General features: G+C 44.7%; 1 protein-coding gene, 1 non-coding gene and 1 pseudogene across 2 annotated transcripts; 2 read left to right on the top strand and 1 right to left on the bottom strand.

The window, feature by feature from the left end:
* Positions 1 to 1,291: 1,291 nt before the first annotated feature.
* Positions 1,292 to 13,234, bottom strand: LOC140611784 (heterogeneous nuclear ribonucleoprotein A1-like; annotated as a pseudogene).
* Positions 11,323 to 11,426, top strand: LOC140612196 (U6 spliceosomal RNA). The gene has a single exon (XR_012013501.1). It is a non-coding gene; the product is annotated as a U6 spliceosomal RNA (small nuclear RNA).
* Positions 13,235 to 13,350: 116 nt separating the features above from the next.
* AMER3 (APC membrane recruitment protein 3) lies at positions 13,351 to 24,477 on the top strand. The gene is made up of 2 exons (XM_072788664.1): positions 13,351 to 13,490; positions 18,895 to 24,477. Exon 2 carries the CDS (start codon positions 18,915 to 18,917, stop codon positions 21,318 to 21,320), a length of 2,406 nt encoding a protein of 801 aa, XP_072644765.1. The 5' UTR covers positions 13,351 to 13,490; positions 18,895 to 18,914; the 3' UTR covers positions 21,321 to 24,477.
* Positions 24,478 to 24,721: the final 244 nt, after the last annotated feature.

Raw genomic sequence — 24,721 nt, forward strand, 5'->3', positions numbered from 1 at the left:
ATACACACACACGACACCATGAATGAAAATAAGAAGAAACAAGATAGCATCAGTATACTCCATCCGCCTCCTTAAATTGTCAGACACTTGGCTAATACAAAAATGTTCAATGTTTTAAGACATGAAAAATGAGATGGAAATAGGAATGAGAAGGAATACATTTTTAAAATAACTATTCAAATTAGGAAAAGAATTAAATAAAACTCCTAGAAATAAAAAATGTAAAATAACCAGAATTGCAAAAGATGGGTTATATTTAATATGGGGTAAAAAGTATATTAGAGATAACTGAAGAGGGATTTGGTAAACTGGAAGATAGGTTTAAATAAATGATCTAAAGTGTCTAGAGTGATAAAAAGGCAAAAAATATAAAAGAGATATTAAGAAATATTGATTTTAGAATAGAAAGACTGACGTCCAATTAGAGAATACAATAGAGAAAATGTGGAAAGGAAAACACTTAAAGGGATAATAGCTGACAATTTTTCAGGTTTATTGAAAGATATCAAACCTCAGACTCAAGAATTCTAACCAATTGAAAATAAGATGAGTGACAAATAATCCACCTTAAGTGGATGTGAAACTGCAGGAAACCAAATACAAAGACAAGATATTTAAAGCAGGCAGAGATAAGAGATAAAAGAACAATTTAACTGACTTCTGATTTCTAAAAGAAAAAAAAGGGGATCCCTGGGTGGCGCAGCGGTTTGGCGCCTGCCTTTGGCCCAGGGCGCGATCCTGGAGACCCGGAATCGAATCCCACATCAGGCTCCCGGTGCATGGAGCCTGCTTCTCCCTCTGCCTGTGTCTCTGCCTCTCTCTCTCTGTGACTATCATAAATAAATAAAAATTTTTAAAAAATTAAAAAAAAAAGAAAAAGAAAAAAAAGTATAAGTCTGATGTAACTGAAATAATATTGTTAATGTGATGAGAGAAAATAACTTTTGACCTGGAATTCTACCTATGGGAAAACAATCTTCACAAAGCAAAAATAGAAATCATTAACACAAAACACAAGAGACAATATTCCTAATAAGATACAGTAAAGAAATTTTAAAGGATATATTTCTGGCAGAAGGAAAATTATTCCAGATACAAGATTTGAAGTGCATGGGGAAAAATAGTGAGAAATAAATATTGAAAACCATGTGCATAGGGGATAGAGTTAAGATGGCAGAGTAGTAGGGGGACCCTGACCTTGCTTTGTATTCGAATACAGCTAGATCAACATTCAACAATTTGGGTTTTTATTTTTTTAATATTAAATCGTTTATTGATTACACATGATAAGGACGATACACAAGCTTTAATCCCATCTATAATTTTATCTGATACCATAATTCAATTTAGATATATTGCATAGGATGTGCCAACAATCATAATAACCAAATAAACTCCAGGACTTTGCTTGGATGACCCTTTTAACGGTGAACTCAAGGTCACAACACATTAACTGTCAGTTCAACCACACCAAGGTTTGTGGAAACAATGGTTTCTGTGCCCAAGCAGGTTGCAAATAAATTTCAATTGGAACCTGGCATCACCCTGATGGAATTCTAACTTCACACTGTTGGGGTAGTTTACCAAGATGGCTTCAGAGTAGACTAACTTTACACAGCACATTTAAAAAAAAAGACATATTTATTCAGCATCATGATCAGACTATTACATTTAGCAATCAATAGCATGGGTGCAAAAGAAAAAATCTACATTAAAACCCTTTGTTGGAATGCTTTACACTTTCCACAGAACAGACACTAAAATAACCTGTTATACAATTAATCACAAATACAGTCCTTGAGTTTTTTGCCCATACACGAGTATTGTCTAAAACATGTCTTCTTTGTAGCAGCTAGGCCCTGCCACCACTGTGCTTGGCTGAGTTCACAAATCTGTTGTAACCTGTAGCTTCCCTGTCACTTCTCTGGCTCTCCTCTCCTGCTAAGCTTTGTTTCCTGGCAGTAATTAAAACCTTCTGCCACTGCCATAGCTGCTGCTGGAGCCACCATAGCCACCTTGGTTTTGTGGTTTGGCAAAGTATTGGCCTCTACCACCATAGGGGGCCAGAGCTTCTGCCTCCAAAATTTCCTCCTTTCATGGGTCCAAAATTTGAGGATTGATTGTTGTAATTGCCAGAATTGTTATAGCTTCCGCCACCTCCAAAGTTCTTCCGTCATTACCAAATCCGTTTTAGCCATCCCCACTGCCACTGTATCCACCACCACCTCGACTGCCACCGAAGCCACCTCGACCACTGAAGTTCCCTCCACGACCAAAGTTGTAATTCCCACCAAAACCACCTCCACGAACACCACCAAAGTTTCCAGAACCACTTTGGCCTCTTTGGCTGGACGAAGCACTAACCATCTCTTGCTTCGATAGGGCTTTCCTTACTTCACAGTTGTGGCCATTCACAGGATGGTATTTTTGAATGACAATCTTGTCTACAGGGTCATGGTCATCAAAGGTCACAAAAGCAAAACCTCTCTTTTTGCCACTGCCTCTGTCAGTCATGATCTCAATCACTTCAATTTTCCCATACTGTTCAAAATAATCTCTTAGATGATGTTCTTCAGTGTCTTCTTTAATGCCACCAACAAAAATCTTTTTCACAGTTAAGTGGGCACCAGGTTTTTGAGAATCTTCTTGGGAGACAGCCCTCTTTGGGTCCACAACTCTTCCATCCACCTTGTGCGGCCAAGCGTTCATGGCTGCGTCCACCTCTTCCATGGTGGCGTAGGTGACTAACCCAAAGCCTCTGGAGCGCTTGGTGTTGGGGTCTCTTATTACCACACAGTCCATAAGCGTCCCCCATTGCTCAAAATGGCTCCTCAGACTTCATTGGTTGTTTCGAAGCTCAAACCTCCGATGAAGAGCTTCCACAGCTGCTCAGGCTCTTTGGGAGACTCTGACATAGACATGACAGTGGTGGGAGGGGAGAGACTTTAACGATGCTTACTTGGCAGTGTCCAGGGGCAGAAAGGACAACATTCAACTATTTTGAACAACTAGGAAGATGATCTGAGGATTAAGGAATCTGCGCAGTTGGAGGGAGAGAACATGGCAGATGTGAAATTGGAAGCCTTGAACTGGGGGAGAAGAAAGCTGCACAGCCATGAAGGGGAGGGAATCCTTTTCATGGAGCAAAATCTGGGAGAGGGAGAAAGTGGAAGAGAGTCCAGCAGTTAGGGACAGTACAATAAGCCATGGTAAGAAGATACTCTGGGTTGTACAGGGAGAAATAGCTCCCCTTCTGGGAGGGCATCTGGAAGAGTATATTTTCCATCTCCAAGGACAAAGGCCAACTGGGAGCCTTTGAGTGGTGTTCAACAGCAGGGTCAGAGGGTACACACAGGGGGCAGAAAACCTCTTAAACTACTTCTTACTGTGAGCCACAATAGGCTTAAACCTCTGTATGCCAGCCAAGCAGATATTTTTTTGTGGCAATACTGAGCAGAGAACAGAGAGAAGCAAATTGCAGATAACCCAGCCACTGCTTTTTGCTGTCTGCTGCAATAGATTTAAGCCTCTGATAGCTTTTCTGGGGCAGAAAGAAGTAGAGGACTGAGTTGAGTGCAAACTGCCAATAACCAAGTTACAACTTTCCACTGAGCATTACAATAAATTCTAGCCTCTGAAAGTGCACTGAGTGACTGATTTTTGGGTGTAAGACAGTGCTAGACATGTCTCGAGCCTCTCCTCTGGGGAACAGGAGTGGGCCAACACCTTGCCACACCCTTTAAAATTTGGAGTTTTGGGATGCTTCAGTGGCTCAGTGGTTGAGCACCTGCCTTTGGCTCAGAGCATGATCCCTGGGTCCCAGAATCGAGCCCCAAATATAGCTCCACATGGGGAGCTGCTTCTCCCTCTGCCTATGTCTCTGCATCTCTCCATGTCTCTCATGAATAATTAACATCTTTAAAACCCACAAACAAACAAACAAAAACCTTGGAGTTTTGAGTCAGAAGTGCTAGCAAAGATAAAATACAGGAGATCTGTGGCTCCAGGCATGCCCATGGCCTGGGCACAGGCAGGTTAAAGGCAAGGAACTAATGAAAGCACGGGACCCAGATTGTTTCTCTAAGATGGCCTCTGGAACTGCAATGGCTGTGAGGCCCAACCCCCAGAGATGAGGGCAGGGCCAGTGGGGAAGGGGAGTGCCATATTCTTCCTCCTCCTCCACCATCCCTACCTCTTGCCCATGCCCACCAGCACAATCATATTTCAGAGAGAAACATAGCGCTTCCAGTAGAGGCTTGGAGTCCTCTACAATATACCCCACCCCCCTATGCCTGGCAGGGGCATCTTTACAAGGGCAAGTTAGCTTGTGAGCCAGCCCAGCAGGTCTTTCCTTCAGAAGTTTAACAAAGGCCCCCTACATCTACCAAGTCTACTGATTAAAGAGAGATCCAAAACACCAACATCCAGTGGAAATAAGACCAGGCTTGTTTCTCTGCTTTTTTCTTACCCTTTTCTTAATTTTTATCTATTTTTTATTTTTCTATCTCTTATTTTCTATTCTCTATCCTTTAATTTATATACATTTTTTCTTTTCTATCTTTTTTTTGGTATCAGGCTAATACTTCTGTTAATTTGTTGGTCATTTGTTTCCTTCTCATATTTTTCAGATAAGCCTTCTATTTTTTTCTCTTTTCTTCTTTCCTCACTCTTTTTTCCTTTCACCTTTCTTATTTTTTAGAATCGGACTTATAATTTATTGCTTCTCTGTTTGTTTCCATTTTATTCCATTTCCATTCTCTTGTCTTGGATTAAGTTTTTTGGGTTTTGTTAATTTTTCTTTTTTTTTCTTTTACAGACTTCTTGGCAAACAAATCAAAGCACACCTACATAAAGTTCCAAACACTCTCCACTGCAAGTAATGAGGAAGCTCTGTAGGGGAAGGATCACTGGAAAAGAGCTGCCAAAACACAAAGCAGAGTGTACACAGCACACACCAGAAACTTTCTGAAGTTGTTGTTGTTGTTGTTGTTGTTGTCATTGTTACTGCTGTGTTGTTTTTGCTATTTTTTATTAGCTCCTTTTCTTTTTTTTAAAAAAAGATTTTATTTATTTATGAGAGACACACACAGAGAGAGAGGCAGAGACACAGGCAGAAGGAGAAGCAGGCTCCATGTAGGGAACCCGATGTGGGACTCTATCCCGGGTCTCCAGGATCAGGCCCTGGGCTGAAGGTGGCGCTAAACTGCTGAGCCACCTGGGCTGCCCTGAACTTGAATTTTTAAAAATGATTATAAAGATACTAACTGGGATTGAAAAAAATATAGAAGACACTAAGGAATCACTGTAAATATAAAAGAACTGATACCTAACCAGGCCAAACTTAAAAATGCAATTACTGATGTGTAGTAACAAATGGATGCTTTAACAGAGAGAAAAATCAGGCAGGAGATTCAGTGACATATAAGACAGAATGATGGGGATCCCTGGGTGGTGCAGCGGTTTAGCGCCTGCCTTTGGCCCAGGGCGCGATCCTGGAGACCGGGATCGAATCCCACGTTGGGCTCCCGGTGCATGGAGCCTGCTTCTCCCTCTCCCTATGTCTCTGCCTCTCTCTCTCTCTCTCTGTGACTATCATAAATAAATAAAAATTAAAAAAAAAAGACAGAATGATGGAGAATAAGGAAGCTGAAAAGAAGAAAGACAACTCCTGAATCCTGAAGGGAGACTTCGAGAACTTATCAACTCCATACAGTGAAATAATATCTGGATGGTAGGAGTCTCAGACCATAAAGAGCAAGAGAGAGGGACAGAAGTTTTATTTCATCAAATTATAGTGAGAACTTCCCTAATCTGGGAGAAGAAACAGGCATTCAAGTCCAGGAGACACAGAGAAATCAATAAAAATAGATCAACACTGTGACATAATAGTGAAACTGGCAACTTTCAAAGATAAAGATAAAATCCTAAAAGCAGCTGGGGCCAAGAGCTATAAGGACAGACACATAAGGCTGGCAGCATATATGCCCACAGAGACCTAGCAGCCAGAAAGGACTGATATGATATATTCAATGTGCTAAATGGAATAATACACAGCCAAGAATATTTTATTCAGGAAGACAGTCATTCAGAACAGAAGATGTACAAATAGTTTCAAGACAAACAAAAATTAAAGGAATTTATGAACACTAAAAGAGCCCTGCAAGAAGTATTAACGGGGCTCCTGTGAGTGAAGAGACAGCCCAAAAGTAACAAAGGCCAGAAAGGAACAGAGAAATCTACAGAAACAGTGACTTTATAGGTAATACAATGGCATTAAATCCATATCTTTCAATACTCACTCTGAATGTAAATGGAATAAATCCTCCAATCAAAAGATACAGGATATTAGACTGGATTAAAAAAAATAAGACTCAGGCAGCCCGGGTGGCTCAGCAGTTCAGTGCCTGCCTTCGGACAAAGGCGTGATCCTGGAGACCTGGGATCGAGTCCCATGTTGGCCTCCATGCATGGAGCCTACTTCTCCCTCTGCCTGTGTCTCTGCCTCTCTCTCTCTCTGTCTCTCATGAATAAATAAATAAAATCTTTAAAAAACCAAAAAACAGGACTCATTGATATCTGTCCAGAAGAGACTAATTTTAGCCCCAAAGACACCTCCAAATTGAAAGTGTGGGGGTAGAGAACCATATATCATTCTAATAGGCATCAAAAGAAAAATGGAGTAGTGATTTTTACATCAGACAAACTAGATTTTAAGCCAAAAAAATGTAATAAGAGATGAAGAAAGACACTATATTATAATAAAAGTGTCTATCCAACAAGAAGATCTAATGATTGCAAATATTTATGCCTCTAACTTGGGGGCATCCAATTATATAACCCAATTAATAATAACATTAAAGAAACACGTTGATAATACTACAATAATAGTAGGGGACTTTAACACCCCACTCCAAGCAATGGGCAGATCAACTAAGCAGAAGATCAACAAGGAAACAAGGTCGTTGAATGGCACACTGGACCAGATGGACTTCACGGATATATTCAGAGCATTTCATCCTAAAGCAACAGAATACACAGTCTTCTCAAGTGCACATGGATTATTTTCCAGAATATATTATATACAAATCGGGGCACCTGGGTAGCTCAGTGGTTGAGTGTCTGCCTTTGACTAGGTCAGGATCCCAGGGTCCTCCCATAGGGAGCCTGCTTCTCCCTCTGCCTATGTCCATGCCTCTCTCTGTGTGTCTCTCATGAATAAGTAAATAAAATCTTAAAAACAGCTTCCAACAAACAAGAGTCCAGGGTCAGATGGCCTTCCAGTGGAATTCTACCAAACATTTAAGAAGAATTAATACCTATTCTTCTGAAACTGTTTTTTTTTTTAAAAAAACCTGGTTTGTGTGGAATCAGAAAAGACCCCAAGTAGCCAGGGGAATATTAAAAAAGAAAACCATAGCTGGGGGCATCACAATGCCAGATTTCAGGTTGTACTACAAAGCTGTGGTCATCAAGACAGTGTGGTACTGGCACAAAAACAGACACAGATCAATGGAACAGAATAGAGAATCCAGAAGTGGACCCTCAACTTTATGGTCAAATAATATTCGACAAAGCAGGAAAGACTATTCACTGGAAAAAGGACAGTCTCTTCAATAAAAGATGCTGGGAAAATTGGACATCCACATGCAGAAGAATGAAACTAGACCATTCTCTTACACCATACACAAAGATAAACTCAAAATGGATGAAAGATCTAAATGTGAGACAGGATTCCATCAAAATCCTAGGGGAAAACACAGGCAACACGCTTTTTGAACTTGGCCACAGTAACTTCTTGCAAGATACATCCATGAAGGCAAGAGAAACAAAAGCAAAAATGAATTATTGGGACTTAATCAAGATAAAAAGCTTCCACACAGCAAAAGAAACAGTTAACAAAACTAAAGACAACCTACAGAATGGGAGAAGATATTTGCAAATGACGTATCAGATAAAGGACTAGTATCCAAGATCCATAAAGAACTGATTAAACTCAATAGCAAAGAAACAAACAATCCAATCATGAAATGGGCAAAAGACATGAACAGAAATTTCAAAGAGGAAGACATAGACATGGCCAACAAGCACATGAGAAAATGCTCCTCATCACTGGCCATCAGAGAAATACAAATCACAACAGTGAGATACCACCTCACACCAGTGAGAATGGGGAAAATTAATAAGAAAGGAAACAACAAATGTTGGAGAGGATGCAGAGAAAGGGGAACCCTCCTGCACTGTTGGTGGGAATGTGAACTGGTGCAGCTACTCTGGAAAACTGTGTGGGGGTTCTTCAAATAGTTAAAAATAGAACTGCTCCTGAGGGGGACACTTGACGGGATGAGCACTGGGTGTTATTCTGTATGTTGGTAAATTGAACACCAATAAAAATTATTTTATTAAAAAAAATAGATCTGCCCTACGACCCAGCAATTGCACTGCTGGGGATTTACCCCAAAGATACAGATGCAGTGAAATACCGGGACACCTGCACCCCGATGTTTCTAGCAGCAATGTCCACAATAGCCAAACTGTGGAAGGAGCCTTGGTGTCCATCGAAAGATGAATGGATAAAGAAGATGTGGTTTATGTATACAATGGAATATTACTCAGCTATTAGAAATGACAAATACCCACCATTTGCTTCAATGTGGATGGAACTGGAGGGTATTATGTTGAGTGAAATAAGTCAATAGGAGAAGGGCAAACATTATATGTTCTCATTCATTTGGGGAATATAAATAATAGTGAAAGGGAATAGAAGGGAAGGGAGAAGAAATGGGTAGGAAATATCAGAAAGGGAGACAGAACATGAAGACTCCTAACTCTGGGAAACTAACTAGGGGTGGTGGAAGGGGAGGAGGGCAGGGGGTGGGGGTGAATGGGTGATGGACACTGAGGGGGGCACTTGACGGGATGAGCACTGGGTGTTATTCTGTATGTTGGCAAATTGAACACCAATAAAAAATAAATTTATTATTAAAAAAAGATAGATGAATGGATAAAGAAGATGTGGTATATTTATACAATGGAATATTACTCAGCCATTAGAAATGACAAATACCCACCATTTGCGTTGACGTGGATGGAACTGGAGGGTATTTTGCTGAGTGAAATTAGTCAATCAGAGAAGGACAAACATTATATGGTCTCATTCATTGGGGGAATATAAAAAGTAGTGAAAGGGAATAAAGGGGAAAGGAGAAAAATGAGTGGGAGATATCAGAAAGGGAGACAGAACATAAGAGACTCCTAACTCTGGGAAACGAACAAGGGGTGGTAGAAAGGGAGGTGGGCAGAGGGATGGGGTGACTGGGTGACGGGCACTGAGTGGGGCTCTTGACGGGATAAGCACTGGGTGTTTTACTATATGTTGGCAAATCGAACTCCAATAAAAAAATAAACAAAAAATTCAGCATCAGATATTTAAAAAAAATAGAGGGAGGCAAATCATAAGAGACTCTCAACTCTAGGGAACAAACTGAGGGTTGCTGGAGGGAAGGTGGTTTGGGGGGTAAGGGATAATTGGGTGATGGGCATTAAGAAGGGCAATTGATGAGATGAGTACTGGTTGTTATATGCAACTGTTATGCAACTAATTTCTACCCCTGGAACTAATACTATACTATATGTTAACTAATTTGAATTTAAATAAAATTTTGTTTTGTTTTGTTTTTAAGGTAGTTGTTTTTAAAGATTTTATTTATTTATTCATGAGAGACACACACAGAGAGACAGGCAGAGACACAGGCAGAGGGAGGAGCAGGCTCCATGCAGGGAGCCTCACGTGGGACTCTATCCCAGGACTCCAGGATCATGCCCGGGCTGAAGGCGGTGCTAAACTGCTGAGCCACTGGGACTGCCCTAAATAAAATTTTGAAAGACGAAAAAGAAAGTTGTTAAGAGAGTAAACCTTAAATTGTTACTCTCACACCCTCATATTGTGGGGGGATGTTTTACCATATATACATGTATCAAATAATCAGATTATATACCCTAAACTTCCATATGGATATGTCAATAATATGGGGATCCCTGGGTGGCGCAGCGGTTTGGCGCCTGCCTTTGGCCCAGGGCGCGATCCTGGAGACCCGGGATCGAATCCCACGTCGGGCTCCCGGTGCGTGGAGCCTGCTTCTCCCTCTGCCTGTGTCTCTGCCTCTCTCTCTCTCTCTATGTGACTATCATAAATAAATAAAATTAAAAAAAAATAATATCTCAATACAGCTATGAAGAAATATGGTACAATTTTAAAATCTAAAGGACTTTAAAAGACATATCTCCAAAAATATATATAAATATCACTTCTAGTTACATGAAAAATTCCTTAATATCACTAGTTCCATAGGGAAATGCAAATCAAAACCATAATGAGATACCACTTCATGCTCATTAGGATGACTATTGTTAAAAAAAGCAGAAAGTATTGATAAGGATGTAAAGAAATTGGAGTTCTTTGGCATTGCTGGTAGGAACATAAAGTGTTGTAGAAAAAAGTACAATGTTCTCTCAAAGAATTACTATTATGATTTAACCATTCCACCTCCAGGCCTATACTCAAAAGATATGAAAGTTGAAACTTGAACAGATATTTATTCACCATTGTTTATTGCAGCATTATTCTCAACAGACAAAAGGTGGAAACAACTAAAATGTCTATCAATGGAAAAATGGATAAAGAAATGTAGTATATACATACAGTGTAGTATTATTCAGCCTTAAAAAAGAGTCAAATTTTGATACATAATACAACATAGATGAACCTTGAAAACCTTGTGCTTTGGAGCGCCTGGGTGGCTTAGTGGTTGAGTGTCTGTCTTTGGCTCAGGTTGTGATCCTGGGGTCCTGGGATCAAGTCTCAAATCAGGCTCCCTGCAGGGAGCCAGCTTCTCCCTCTGCCTATGTCTCTGCCTCTCTCTATCTCTCATGAATAAATATAATCTTAAAAAAAAAAAAAAAGCTTATGGTAAGGGAAATAAACCAGATAGAAAAGGACAAGTATAGTATTATTCCATCTATATGAACAGTCAAATTCATATAGAAATAAAGTAGAATAGAGGTTACCAGCATCTAGAGGGAGAGACAAATGAGGAATTTTTGTTTAATTGGTAGAGTTTTGTTGGGGTGATAAAAATATCTGGAAATAGATCAAGATAACGATATACAACTATGTGACTGTACCCAATGATACTGAATCATACACTTAAAAAGTATTGGAATGGGAAATTCAATGTTATATATATTTTATGAGACTTTTTTTTAAAAAAAGAAACAAGCTGTGTTCATTTTTTTAAGTTTAAACTTTTAAAATATAGGTAATTTGTGCTCACTTCTGCAAGACATATACTACAATTGGAATGATACAAAGATTAGCATTGTCCCTATGCAAGGATGACATGCAAATTCATAAAGTGTTCCATATTTTTAAAACTAAATTTTTAAAAATAAAACAAAATACAGATACTTTTGAAAGAATAAGCAAACACCCAGTCATCACAGTAGGCCACATCATGTGAATGTATTCCCTAATGTTAGTTTGTTTGAAATTGTGAAGGACATCTCTCTTCAGGGGAACTAGCATGAGTACTAGGGTGCCTCTTGCCATGCCCATCCTTCGAGCCATCATCCCTCTTCCCCATGCAGCCATCTACTCCAAATTGTGGCTCTTGACCTTTTTTTTCTCCAAGTTGACAGTCCCAGCCCTCTTATCCTTCCTTGGAGGCATAGGATCCCACTGCCTTATCTCTCAGTCTTCTCTGATGTGGGACCCACAAGACTGTACTGAGTCTAATCTTCAAATCTGGAATTTTTGCACTCTAACGCAGTTAACAGGCTACTGTCATATTTGTGCTCATAGTCAGGTGAGATCCTTTTTTTTTTTTTTTTAAAGATTTTTATTTATTTATTCATAGAGACAGAGGGAGAGAGAGAGAGAGAGAGAGAGAGAGAGAGGCACAGACACAGGTAGGGGGAGAAGCAGGCTCCAAGCAGGGAGTACGACGCAGGACTCGATCTCGGGTCTCCAGGATCACACCCCGGGTTGCAGGCGGCGCTAAACCGCTGAGCCACCAGGGCTGCCCAGGTGAGATCCTTTGAATCTGTCAGAAAGCAAAAGTTATGGCCAGAAGGTCTGAGACCCACTGGTCAATCAAATAACCAGGGAGCAAGGCCAGACAAGAGAAAAGAAAAGCGTTAGAGCTACAGTCCAGAAATGTGAGTCCTGATGAGAAAACGAAGTGTATTATAAAAATAACAGAAAGCAAGTTTACAACAGAACACTGTTAAAAATGATTCAGGAATACCTGAACTGGAAATATTGGTGAAAGATCTTTCCAGGGGTCCGTGGAGAAGACCTGATCCCATATCTTGGGGGAAGATAAAAAAATTGTATATTATAAATTATATATTTAATTTGTTTTGTTACCTAAAAGTTATGTATGTTTTAAAACTCTCTGAAAGGACGAAAGTGGATGGCTTAGAATAGCTCTCATTGGCCAAAGGGTGACAAGTTGGAATGGAAAAGAGCAATTATTACTCATTGGATGAAGTTAAACCCATAATTGTCCTCAAAAAAGGAAAAGCTGAAGAAAAATATAAAGTCCTTGTAATGCAGAAGAGCGAAGGCCAGAATAGAAGAAACTAATGTTTATTAACTTCAACCAGGAAGGACTATGGAATCTGTGGGAATTCTATTCTTCTTTCAGGGTATAGGTGGAAATGAAATATAGATCCACCTTTGTTTCTACCTAATAGGGGAAGAATTGACTAAGCGAGCTCCAATGGCCAGAAACTGCCAGGGAAGGTCAGGATCACACCACCAACGCCGGGAGAGGGGACATCTGTTGTCATGCTGCATGCCCCTTTCTTCCAAGCCAGCTCCGAATCCTGCGTAGGCATCGCCACTGGGCCCCGTGTGACGGAGCCCTTCCGCGACAGGCAGGGTTCAATCCGCCTGGATGCTGTGGGTTGCGGAGACCAGGGCACCCACAGCTGTGCGCTCTAGCGTTTCGGACCACTTCGCAGGCATGCGGTCGGGAGTCAGAGGAGACCACTGAGCTGCGGTACGTGCCGGCAGCAGCCGCAGCTGGGCTGAGAGATGCAAACCACAGCCTTGCGGGGACACAGAGAAGCTAACAAAGCGAGACAGACCGAGGCCCGGGCGGCGGCGGCTCACCGAGGCCACACTTCTCCGGGAACAGCCCCACCCCGGCCGGGCGCACTCAGCTCGCCCCCAGCTGGCCCCGCCCCCGGCTGCCCTACCGCCGCGTCAGAAGCGCCAGCCCGCGCCGGCTGCCCGGCCGCCCCCGCCGCCCCCGCCGCCCCCGCCGCCCCATCCGCGGCAGCCGGCGCGGGCCCTGCTCTTTCCCCACCCGCGGGGACGCGCGGCGCCGGGAGCTGACCGTGGTGCTGAGCTGGGCGCGCGGCCGGGGCTCGGGCGCGGCTCCCGGCCCTGCCAAGGCCTCGTACTGCGACACTCTCGGCAACCAAAGGTAAGTCGCTAAAGGCCCTAGGATTTAGGCTTGGGGAGAAAGAGGATGATTTGGGAATTTTTATGGGTTCTTTCGCGTGATGGGAGGGCTGAGTGGAGGAACCAGGGGTTCTCTGGCTCTCTCTCCACCCCACAGTGTCCCGCGTAGATGATGCGGAATCTGGGACCTGGGCGGGGGGACGGCGAGGACCCTTTTAGGCCCGGGCTAAGGAAGGGGAGACAATCCCTGTGCACGGATGCAGAGGCTGGGAAAGTACAGATAAAACTGGAGACCCATTTTCTTTCAGCCAGGAAACCCGGGAACACCTAGAGACTGGTGGGCCGGAACCTTCACTCCCCAAAAGGCCTTTTGTCTCTCCAACGTGGGGGGTGGGTGAATTGGTAATGTTCTCACTGCAGATTCTATTTCTGCTTCATTCTCCACCCCCCACCCACCCCATAACAGAGGCTTTCTCTCTCCACAATAGCCTTCACTCCATCCATCCTGAAGGTTTTGGCTTAGACAAGGCACCCTCTGCACAGATAAACTATTGCCCCATACATAGCCTGCCACTCTGACGCCAATGTCCAGGAAGTCCCTCAGGGCTGGTCTCCCCTCTGAGGCCTCTGCTTTCTTATCACCATTCACCTGTTTGTATTTCAAGGCTTGTGATTTTACTGGATGTTGGGGGTGGAGCAGGGAAAAGCATGGCAAATGCCAAAACTATTAAGAAAAAATTTTGTCTCCAAACCATTTTTATTACATATGTGTACCTGCGAGGTTTTTATATTGCTCCATGATATACCCAATCACTTTCATGTTAAAAAGGGAATTGTCTACGGCCATACCACCCTGAGTGTGCCTGATCTCGTCGAAAATGGGGAATTGAGGGGGGCACTTGATGGGATGAGCACTGGGTGTTGTGCTATATGTTGGCAAATTGAACTCCAATAAAAAAAAGAAAAAAGGGAATGAAGCTCACAGAATTACCTTCTCAAAGGGAAAAGAAAATCCCTAGGTGGGTGAACTAAAGTTATCCATCTTGTAGAAAAACAGACAGTAGAATTACTTCATTTTCTCAATTTGCAATAAATCCATATCCAAGTGTATACTCTGTGTAAGACACTGAGAGGAAAGGTTTCATAGAAGGAAAGTCTCTCACTACTTACTCTCCACTAGGCCCTGCTCTGGCTCCTAATCAGCCTTCTTGCCTCCACTCCTTGAGCCTACTTTTCATTCTCATTTACAACTAATATGTTAAAACTGAAAATTGACCCCTGATACCCTTGATGGCTGGCTCTCCATGGGGTATAGAATAAAAGCCAAGATCCTCTCGTGACCTCAGGCCTGGTACAGTTTTCCCTGCTCATCTCCCAGCCCCATCCCACTGGCTTGCTGCTCTGGCCACCTGGGCCTGTTTTCAGAGCTTTTAAATCATCCTTTGCTCCACAAGGCTTTTCTGAGGGATGTGCTCTCTGCCTGAAATATGCTTCCCACATCTTTTACCTGGTTGTCTTTGGCTGTCTTTTAGATCTTGGTTTAAATACCACATCTGTGAATCAGAGTTGATTAAATAAGTACACGGTGTGGTCCCTGTACTCATGGAATTTGCAAGTTCATTTTAGAGATGCAAGACTTGGTCCAGGGTCTTGGTGTCACTGAGACCCATCTTAGAGAGTGAGCACAAACTGTAGAATTAAAAACTCCAGACTCAGCATCCTTTCTAGGAAACTTAGATGTAAATATATGGCTAAAATGTCTCCAAAACATAAATACTTCACTTAAATAAGTAGTAGCTCACTTTCAACCACAGTTGGAGTCCTGAATCTTTGAGAATTTTTCAACCTCACTGGGGAGTATAAAGACCAAATAAGCACCAGAATAAGCAGCCAGTGATCACTGAGTGCTACAATAAGAAAGGGCCAAACCAGGAAGGGACAGGGCTACTTTGTCCTTTGGAGAAGGATGTGGCACATGGTAAAGGATTCCCTCTCAGGGGCTCAGTGAAGCGGCCTTTAGCTAAAAAGTTACAAAGCAGAATGTGCATTTTTGCAGCTGAGAACCTATATCTCTTTGGCCTCAGGCAACATCAGTGCCAGCATCTGGCTGTCCAGATAAATTCCACTCTGTCCCTGAGAACTGTCACAGAAGGTAACTGCTCTTTCTCCCATTAGGCAATGGGCTTTCTGACCCCTCAGAGTTCCCACCCATGTCACATATGGGCTCCACATTTCTAAAGAGTCAGGCTCTGATGCAATATTTTAAAGTGGAAGCTGGACTGAATATACACTGGATTTCACATGATTGCTCCAGTATTTTGTAAGTCTCTCATTCATTATTCTGAATCGTAGTGCTCATTGCCCTATCAATGCGCCAAAGTGTTAAACGAACTCAGGAAACAGAGTTGGCAACATTAGTGACACTGAGTCCATCCATCTGTAGCAATGACTGCTATTTTGGGAGGTCATTTTCCAAGTTCAGAATGTGGTGAAATTTCCAGTTTTGGAGGATTTTAAATCAGTTAACTGAATTAAGAATTAAGAAATCAGTAGTTTTATTTATAGAGGTCAATATCAGATAAACCATCTTAGTTCTTGTAGTTGCAACTTCTGCACATAGTGAAATGATCTTTATCGTGCTTACTTGAAGTTATTTCCAAGACTATGGTAATAAAAAGACTTTTCTAAAACATAGAATAGAGATCTCATAATAAATATCTCTAAAATTTCTTGTCATAGAAATTATACTATCTTCAGTTACAATTTTTCTAAATTTGTGTGAGCTGTACTTTTTATTTGAATTGTCATTTTTGTTGTGATTTCCAAAACTCTTCATAAAAACACATTTGTTATTTGATTCTTAAATTTCTTATGAAGAGGAGTTTGGACTGTTGGTTCATAGAATGTCTGTTGTGGTTAAGAGCACACGATCAGAATCAAACAGGCTCGATTTCAAATCTTACTTCTGTCACTTACCACATGTGTGACCTGGACCAATCTATTGACTTTACTGGACCTTAATTTCTCCTTTATAAAATGAAGGTTACTATAGTATGTCTCTTATAAGGTTATAGGCCAAGCACTCACCTGGTTAGATAGATGCAAATCTGTGTTCTCCAACTCCAGAGTCCAGATAGTAACCACTATGCTGTGTATAATAAAACCCAACAGAGCTAGGGAATGACTTATCTAGGCCACAAAGGGTGAGGGGTGAAAATAGGATCTGTAGGTATAGGGTAGGAAAGGTATGGGCACATGCAACCTCACAGGAGGCAGAAAGGTGGCTAGAAGCACTGTTGCATTGTCCAGGGTGCTTCCATCAAGAGATGAACTGCCACCAGAACCAAGTTGAGGTTCTGTGGGTTTCTCTGGCACGGTGCCTGCTCTGTCTCCTGTCCTCCAGCCTAAAGTCCCAGGTGTCCTCTGCAGGGGAGGAAGCACTGCCAATGGGTGGAGGCTGATCAGCTTGCCTCTGTGAACCTCTGCAATGGTAGCCTTGTAACCCCTTCTCATCTTCTTCAGCTTTAATGTCAACTGGGCTGTGAGGCAGCCACTCTGCTCACCTCCAGGTCCTCATGGCTAAGCATTTGAGAGACTCTGGAGCTGACCCTGAATAGCTCATAGCTATCAAGCAGCTTTCTGAAGTTAGCTGCAAAGCTCTGTGGGCAGTGGATCTGAGTGACATGTAGGCTGACAGAGCCACTTGCCTTTACACCTGCTGCATCCCTTCCTCGCAGACTGCAAACTGTGGGGGAGTGAATTCAAGTGCTCCCTATGAAGCAAGTTCTTATGGAGAATCAAAGAAACCCCATACTCTCTCCCCAAATCTTTCCCTGGCCAAACTGACAGGACTGATTGGTAGGTTGCTCACCACCAAAAGAGAGGAGGACCTGCTGGAACAGGCTGAGCTGTGAGCTGGGTGCCTGTGAAGAGACAATAAGGGAGTCCAGGGAAGTTCTCAAATGGTGCTCTTAGGCATCACCTTCTTTCTTCCTCTCTTATGGGTCTTTAAACTTACTTCAAAGGCAACATTTTTAAAACTATAGAGTCTTGTTTGTCTCTCTCAAATAAGCTCTTAGCATAGGCTCCTTCCTCACCTTTACTCAGCTTCCACTTCCTTATGTTTTCCCACTTGTGGGTCAATATTTACTGCTTCCTGAGTGTTGATAACTTCTTTCTCTTTATTCAGTTGCTGGATCCTAGTGTTTCTGCCTTTGAAGGCCCTATAATTTCTCCTCTCTTTTCTGTGACTTATGACTGCAGCTTCTATCTGGAGCTTATCCCCAAATACTCAGCCCACTTTAGTTGCCTTTTATGAATCTTTTCTGCTCAAAGCTTCTCTCCTAATTTATTCTGTCCTCCACTCAGATGTCAGAGAAATGGTCTTAGACCACCAACTTTATTATGCCACTGTTTCTACCCACCCACTCACTCAGAAGATTTTATAGTTCTTCATTGGCCTCAGAGAAAGGCCACACTCACCAGCTATGCAAAAATGGTCAAGATAACACTCTTACGGGCTTCTCCATCCCACAACCAGGACAGACATCAGTAATCAATCCCAACATCCCTTCCTATTGGACTAAGACTGGGCATCCGTCTGGGTGGCACTCTGGATGGCACTCTAGGCATCGATACCTCTCAGGAATTACACAGAAGGTGATACCTGCTTGCTCTCCAGCCCATCATGTGTTGTGTCTATCCAACCTGCCTGGCCCTGGCATTATGCCTGACTCCTCACTTTTCCTTTACCACGGTGCCATCTCTCTTCTCAGTGCTCAAACTCAGCATGCACCATTAGATGCTTGGCTGTGCTTGCCCTGATGACCTTTGTGTAGACTGAGTCTTGCCTTCTCAGATGGATGCAATATCCCTGGAAGGCAGAATATATATCTTCTTTTCCAGCTGATAAGCACCTGTGTCCATCCCAGAAGGCAGGCTTGGGTTTCCCTTTGAGCTTTGTCTCTTAAATAAAAGCAGAAATTTATTTATTGAATTCTCTACTCCACCACTTAGAAAGTCTGTGACACTTCCCTTGTAAGGATGCTATTTGTAGAGTGCCTGGGCCTGGAAATGGGAATCTGACTTGGACAGATAAGCTCTGAGAGGATGCTGAGTTGAGTTGAGAGATCAGACTACAAGAGCACCAGACCCCCAACCTACTCTAATTTGGCTCCTACTATGTGACTTTAAGCAGGTGACTTAACTTCTCTGGTATCAGCTTTCTATGGAGCAACGAACAGCCCTGGAGCAGTGAGCATGGATGGGGCCATTCTTATCTCCCTATCCCTATCTCCATGGAGGATCCAAGTTTAGATGTCAGAACTTGACTCCAAAGCCACTGTATAAGCAGAGGTAGGCAGAGGTCATTAGAGCCATATAGGCCTTCATCTTGGATACTAAGTGCCTCCTGCTTTCCTTCACAGCAGCTTGGAGCACTGGCAGCATGGAACTGAAGAGAGGAAAGACCTTTATTAAATCCAGCCTGCAGATTTCCCACGAGAAACCCTCAGACCCAGCAGCTACTGCTCTGACCATGGAGGATGCAGGTCCCCGGTCAGTCTCACCAGGAGGGCAACAGCAGCCCCAGAGTGAGAGGGCCCCACAGGTTAGTCCCAGCACCCAAGGGTATGACAGATACCCCAGTAAGGGAGCAGAACCAGAACCTGAGGTGGGGGCTGCAGCCTTCTGTGGGGCCACCTTCAAACTGGTGCGAAAGAGCAAGACTCATGAGAGTGTGCCTGGGGCTGGCAGGGCGAGCACGGCTACAGGGCAGCTGGTGGGCAGCACAAGCTTCCCAGGGCCCTCCAGCAGCCAGCGCATGATTGATTACCGCCACTTTGTGCCCCAGATGCCCTTTGTGCCAGCCGTGGCCAAGAGCATCCCAAGGAAGAGGATCTCCCTGAAACGACCTAAGAAGTGCTTTCGGAACCTATTCCACATTCGCAGAAACAAGACTGAGAACTTGGCCTCACTGGTGACCAAGGGGGAGAGCCTGTCCTCCTCTAGGGGCCCATCAGAGAATGGGGGGCAGCCAGGCAAAGCCTTCTTCCCCTTAGGTGAGGGGCTGGGGTCAGACAGCCTGTGTCAGGACCTATCTGACAGTGAGCTCCTCCTGCCTGATTCTTCCTTTGACCTCTGCAGGGCCCTGTGTGAGGATGTGGCCTCTCTCAAGAGCTTTGACTCTCTCACAGGCTGTGGGGAGATCTTTGCAGATGAAAGCTCAGTACCATCCCTGGAGCTGAATGAGGGCCTGGAGAGCCCAGCCCAAGTATCACAGGCCCTTGAAAACAAGGTTCTGAGGGGTCCCTTCCAGGGCAGCGTGGAACAGCTGGCATCACCTGCCCAAAATGAGATGTCTGACTTTGCCAAGTTCTGGGACAGTGTGAATCACTCTGTGAGGCAGCAGCACCATGCCCTACTGGGCCCACGGCTGGGGACAGACACAGATCGGCCCAGGCTAGATGCTGCTGGGCTTGCTGAGCTCCCCCTGTGTCCCTGCAGAGACCCCTACAGTGGCTCAAAAGCCAGCTCCATAGACACAGGCACCCCTAAGAGTGAACAGCCGGAATCTGTGTCCACAAGTGATGAGGGCTACTATGACTCCTTCTCACCTGGCCTTGAGGAAGACAAGAAGGAGGCTTTGAGCCCAGGCACACGTTCAGCTGTCTTCCCCCGGGACAGCTACAGCGGAGACGCCCTCTATGAACTCTTCTATGACCCCAGTGAGGGCCCTGTTGGCCCAAGCCTGGATGATGACCTATGTGTGTCTGAGAGTCTGTCAGGGCCAGCACTAGGAGCACCACTGTCCATGTGCAGCTTCCATGTGGGGGCGGAGGAGAACTTGGCCCCAGCACCAGGCCCAGACGTGCTCAGCCAGAGCTTTTTGCAAAGTTCCTGGAAGGGCAAGGAGTGTCTGCTAAAGCTCTGTGACACTGAGCTTGCCATCACCATGGGCATTATCAACTGGCTTCGCCGTGGCCCTGAGCTCCGTACCCCACCTGCCTCAGCCCCTGGGGAAACTGCAGAGAAGCTAGGAGCTGGCTCTGAGAAAAAGGGCTCAGATCCAGGGAAGCAGGAGAGCAGGGGGGTTGGGGTTTCAGATGCAAATAGAACCACTGTGGGTTTAGCACCCAGCAGGCAGGAGCTGTGGGCACATTCGGGTACCAAGGGCCCACTTGCTAGAGAGAGCAAGGGCCTAGCAGGACCCAAACAAGGAACCAGCAGTCTGTCCAGGGACCCATCTCTGGAATGTGTACAGGTCTCTGGGGAAGGAGGGACACAAGGCTGCCATGAAAGCTTGTTCTCTGTGGGGTCTGCAGCCTCTGCAGCAACAGACACTTACCGCAAAAACAAGCTCCCAAACCCTTGGCCTGGCTTCCAGGAGTCCAGGCCACCTGGGAATCTGGAGTGTTTCCAAGGTCCTTGGAGGTCAGGTCCTGGAGGAAGCACCTTTAATGTAGAGCCTTCCCTGACAGGCTGTGTGGCCCAGGTTGCAGCCCTGCAGATCCACTCAGACTGCCAGTCCCCTACTACACAGCCCCCAAGGCAGGACACAAGCAGTGGGCTCTGTAGGCAGCCTCAGGCCAGGAGCCCTGAAATTCTCCAGCAGAAACAACCTAACAGCTTCCCTAACATGTCAGTTGTGTGTGGCCTGCCCTCCCTGGCTAGTCCACTCCATAGTTCACAGGACCAGAGGTGCCTAGGCCACATCCTAGAACTTAGCCGGCTCAGGGTTGAGCCCACAAGGATGGATACCCAGGCTCATCGTGCCTCTACGGAGGATCAGCCCCTGCAGCTCAGTTCAAGGGCTGTGAATCAGGTGGCACATAGGAATCAGCTGGACTCATAGCCCTGCTTGGCCTTGCTACACAGCTGAGCCCTAGGGGCCAACTGCCAGGAATTTTGGACCTCACTTCCAACAGCCAGTGCAAGTGATCCCCCCTCTGCAAGTGCCCCAGAAAGTTAGTACAGTTTCCTGGCCCATGAGGGCCTCCTTTGCAACCAGCCAGAAGCAGGGGCCCCTAGGCCAGCCATGGCTGAGCCTCATCTGTAGCATGGGCCCTCACTCACCAAAAACTGTGTCTTTGTGGCCACGTTCAACAAAACCTAACACCCAAATCTCCATCCTTTGTCCCTGATGTAAGGACTGTTGGGGGGTTGAGGTAGCAGGACACAGGCAAGTGGAGCAGAGCATTTTAATGTGGAGGCATCCATGCCTCAACCAGCTCAGCCAGGCCAGCCCAAGGCCAAGGACAGCTGCACAACTGCCATTGCTTTCAAAGTGTGCTTCACTGATTTCTCCACAAAGAAATGAAGACTCCAATCCCAACCGGCTGTGAAGTGGCCAAACCTGGCTTTTCCTTATACAGCATGTTAGAGAGAAGAGCTCAGGCTTGAACCTGGTGGGAAGATAGCAGTACGTCTTATAAATGGGAAGTAGAGGGAGCCAAGAAATCTACATAGGAGTTGAAAAAAAATAAGTGTATGGTCGAAGGCTTAGAGGTGGGATGTAGAATGGGAGATAGGCAAGTTGGGGGGCTGTGGATGAGCTCAGTAATGCCCACCAGCCCCACACCAGCCTGTTCTCTACCCCCAGAACAGGCAGCCATAGTGCACTAGAGCCCTGAAGGACTTCTTGTGGAATAAGAAGCAGGACCAGCCTCATCTCACTAAGAGCCTTGAATCAGCAGACTGTGCAACCTTGCCAAGGCTAGACCCTATAGACCCTAGTCGGGTGTTGGTGAATTCTCTATTAAAAATCAGACCAATAAAAAAAAAAATCAGACCAATAATTTTCCCCAACCCCTCTAAATGAAGCCAAGTATGGCAATGTTCTTAGGAAAGGAGCTGCTTGATTGTCCATAACTCTACCATTCTCACCATTCCACACTCTCAGCATCTTTGCCTCCCCATTCAGGAAAACTTACCTTGGAATGCAGCGGTAACTCTCATCTTCCTGAAAGTCACAACATGCACAGCACCAGATGTTCAGAATCATGGAGGGAAAAGATGGCCCACATCCTCAGAAAAGGCAGGTGCCAGAACATCAGGTACAGTGATAGACCCTGTATCAAGGCCCTCCTATCTCACCTGACATGCTGCAATGAGATGCAAAGAATGGGATGCCACAGACATGCAACTGTTTCTAGAGGAAAGGTCATCATAGAAAGAGGTAGGTCAGGTGGTGGGGGAGAAATTCCAGCCAAAGGGATGCAGTCTGACAGCTGACCACAGGCTGCTGCCTCTCCTGATTGCCTGAGGCTTCACTTCAGACTAGAAAATGTTCTGTGGCCCTCATTAACAAGGGCTTACTGGGGCCTACTGTGAACTTTTGTAGGCTCCTGACCAGGCCCATCCCTGTGACACTGAGGAAGATCAGACCAGACTTCCTAGAAAACCACAGGTGATTCCTCCTCCCAGGACCTCCACAAATGATTAGCATTATTGAGCTGTGCTGGGAGCAGGTTACACATGGAATAGTTTACCTCATCCCTGCATCAGCCTAAATGCAGATGTTGTCTTCATTTTTCAGATACGATACCAAGGTGCAGAGAGCTGATGTGACTTGCCCATGGATGCACACAGCTAGTGTGTGGGGCCAATAGGGTTTGAGTCCCACATATTGGCTCCTAAGGCCCAGCTCTTCATGAGGCTCTAGAATTTCTCTTGCTGAGCTCCTGCTGTGAACTCTTTCAAAACCTTCACTCCTCCCTTCTTCCAGGCACCCTCTGGGTGCCAGCTGTGTGTCTCTCTGTCAGCAGCCTGAGCACTTGGGGACAGGGGACATCCCTTATTGAATCAAGGCCCTTATCTCTTTGTACTGCACCTGAGTAGAGCAAGTGCTCAGAACATGTTTACTTGTTAAAAGAATGAAATATCAAAAGGTTGCTCATGGTTTTCTGATTTCTTATTGAATGTAAGCCTGTGTCTAGAGAGTAGCAGAGTTAAGATTTTACCTTGCAGGATTCTGAGGGAGTGTTTCCTTGTTGTGACATGATGACTACTGGTGATGGGGTGAATCCAGTCAATCCCAAGAGTGTTGGGAAAGGCAAGGACAAAGGAGGTTCAGAGCACAGAAGTTGTAGTGAGGGTGGTCTGCAGTGACCCAGCAACAGAGCAGCAGAGATAAGGAACTGAGGCCATGCCTACCAAAGAGTCACCAGCCCAGTGACTCTCACTCTGGGAAGCATCTTGGGCAATCCTGACACCCTAGAAATTCTCATTCTCTGGATTGGGAGATCACAGCAGTGGCCTGCTAGGCACCTTGCTGAGAGAATGAAGGAGAGCCTTCCCTTCCTCTTAGGTCCAGTGGGTCTGAGAAAACCTCAGACCATCTCTCTCTATATCCCACCTCCTAGGCTGCCCTCCTCTGCGAGATGGGTACAGACAGCACCAGTTTGATGGGATTCTCCAGGTCTCAAGCATATTGTCCAGGTGACTCACTGAGACGAAAGAATGGAACTACTGAGCCAGCTCCTGAGATGAGTGCCTATCCAGTGTTAGGAATAGCATAGGCCTGAAGGACATTTTTATTCTGGCCATTTCTACTCTCTCATTCATGCATGGCTGTAGAGGTTATAGGAGATTTTTTTCTCCCATATAAAGTAAAAGTCCCCAGGTGACTCCCCAGGGCCACACAGTGGCAAGCAGAGGGCTGGGGTTCACCCTGGCTGCACTGTGCCTTTCAACCTTCCAGGATTCCGAGGTTGTACTGGGTACTGGGAAGTGTTGGGGAAGGGGCCAGGCAGTCTCCCAGTGGTGGGGGTGGCCTGGGCCTACAGCAGCGTGGCCTGGGGTGCACCAGGAGGGCAGGACAGAGATCAGCAGGGAAGTGCTGGAAATGGGTAAAGGCCAGCATATGCTGAGGAAGATTCAGTGAACTACATCAGGGGGTACCTCTTTCCTTTCCTGGTTTCTTATTTTATTTTACTTTTTATGGAATAAATATAAGATTCAAAACTCAAAAGACAGAAAACAATAAAAAGTGAGTCTCCTTTCTTCTTTTACCCTTCTGTTGTTTTGATTATAAAACTAATTCCCATTTACTAAAACCAAACCAAACAATGTGAAGTGCTGAGCGTCCACTTCCCTGACCTTCTCAAACACTGAATGTGTCCTCAGACCCTTTTTATACCCATACGTAAACACACATAAACTTCAATCTTTTTTACTGAACAGTATATCACAGATATCTTCTATTTTATTTAACATATAGTGTATTATTGGTTTCAGAGGTAGAGTTTAGTGCCC

Source organism: Canis lupus, chromosome 20 (genome assembly GCF_048164855.1).
Source record: "Canis lupus baileyi chromosome 20, mCanLup2.hap1, whole genome shotgun sequence".
Lineage (NCBI taxonomy): Eukaryota > Metazoa > Chordata > Mammalia > Carnivora > Canidae > Canis > Canis lupus.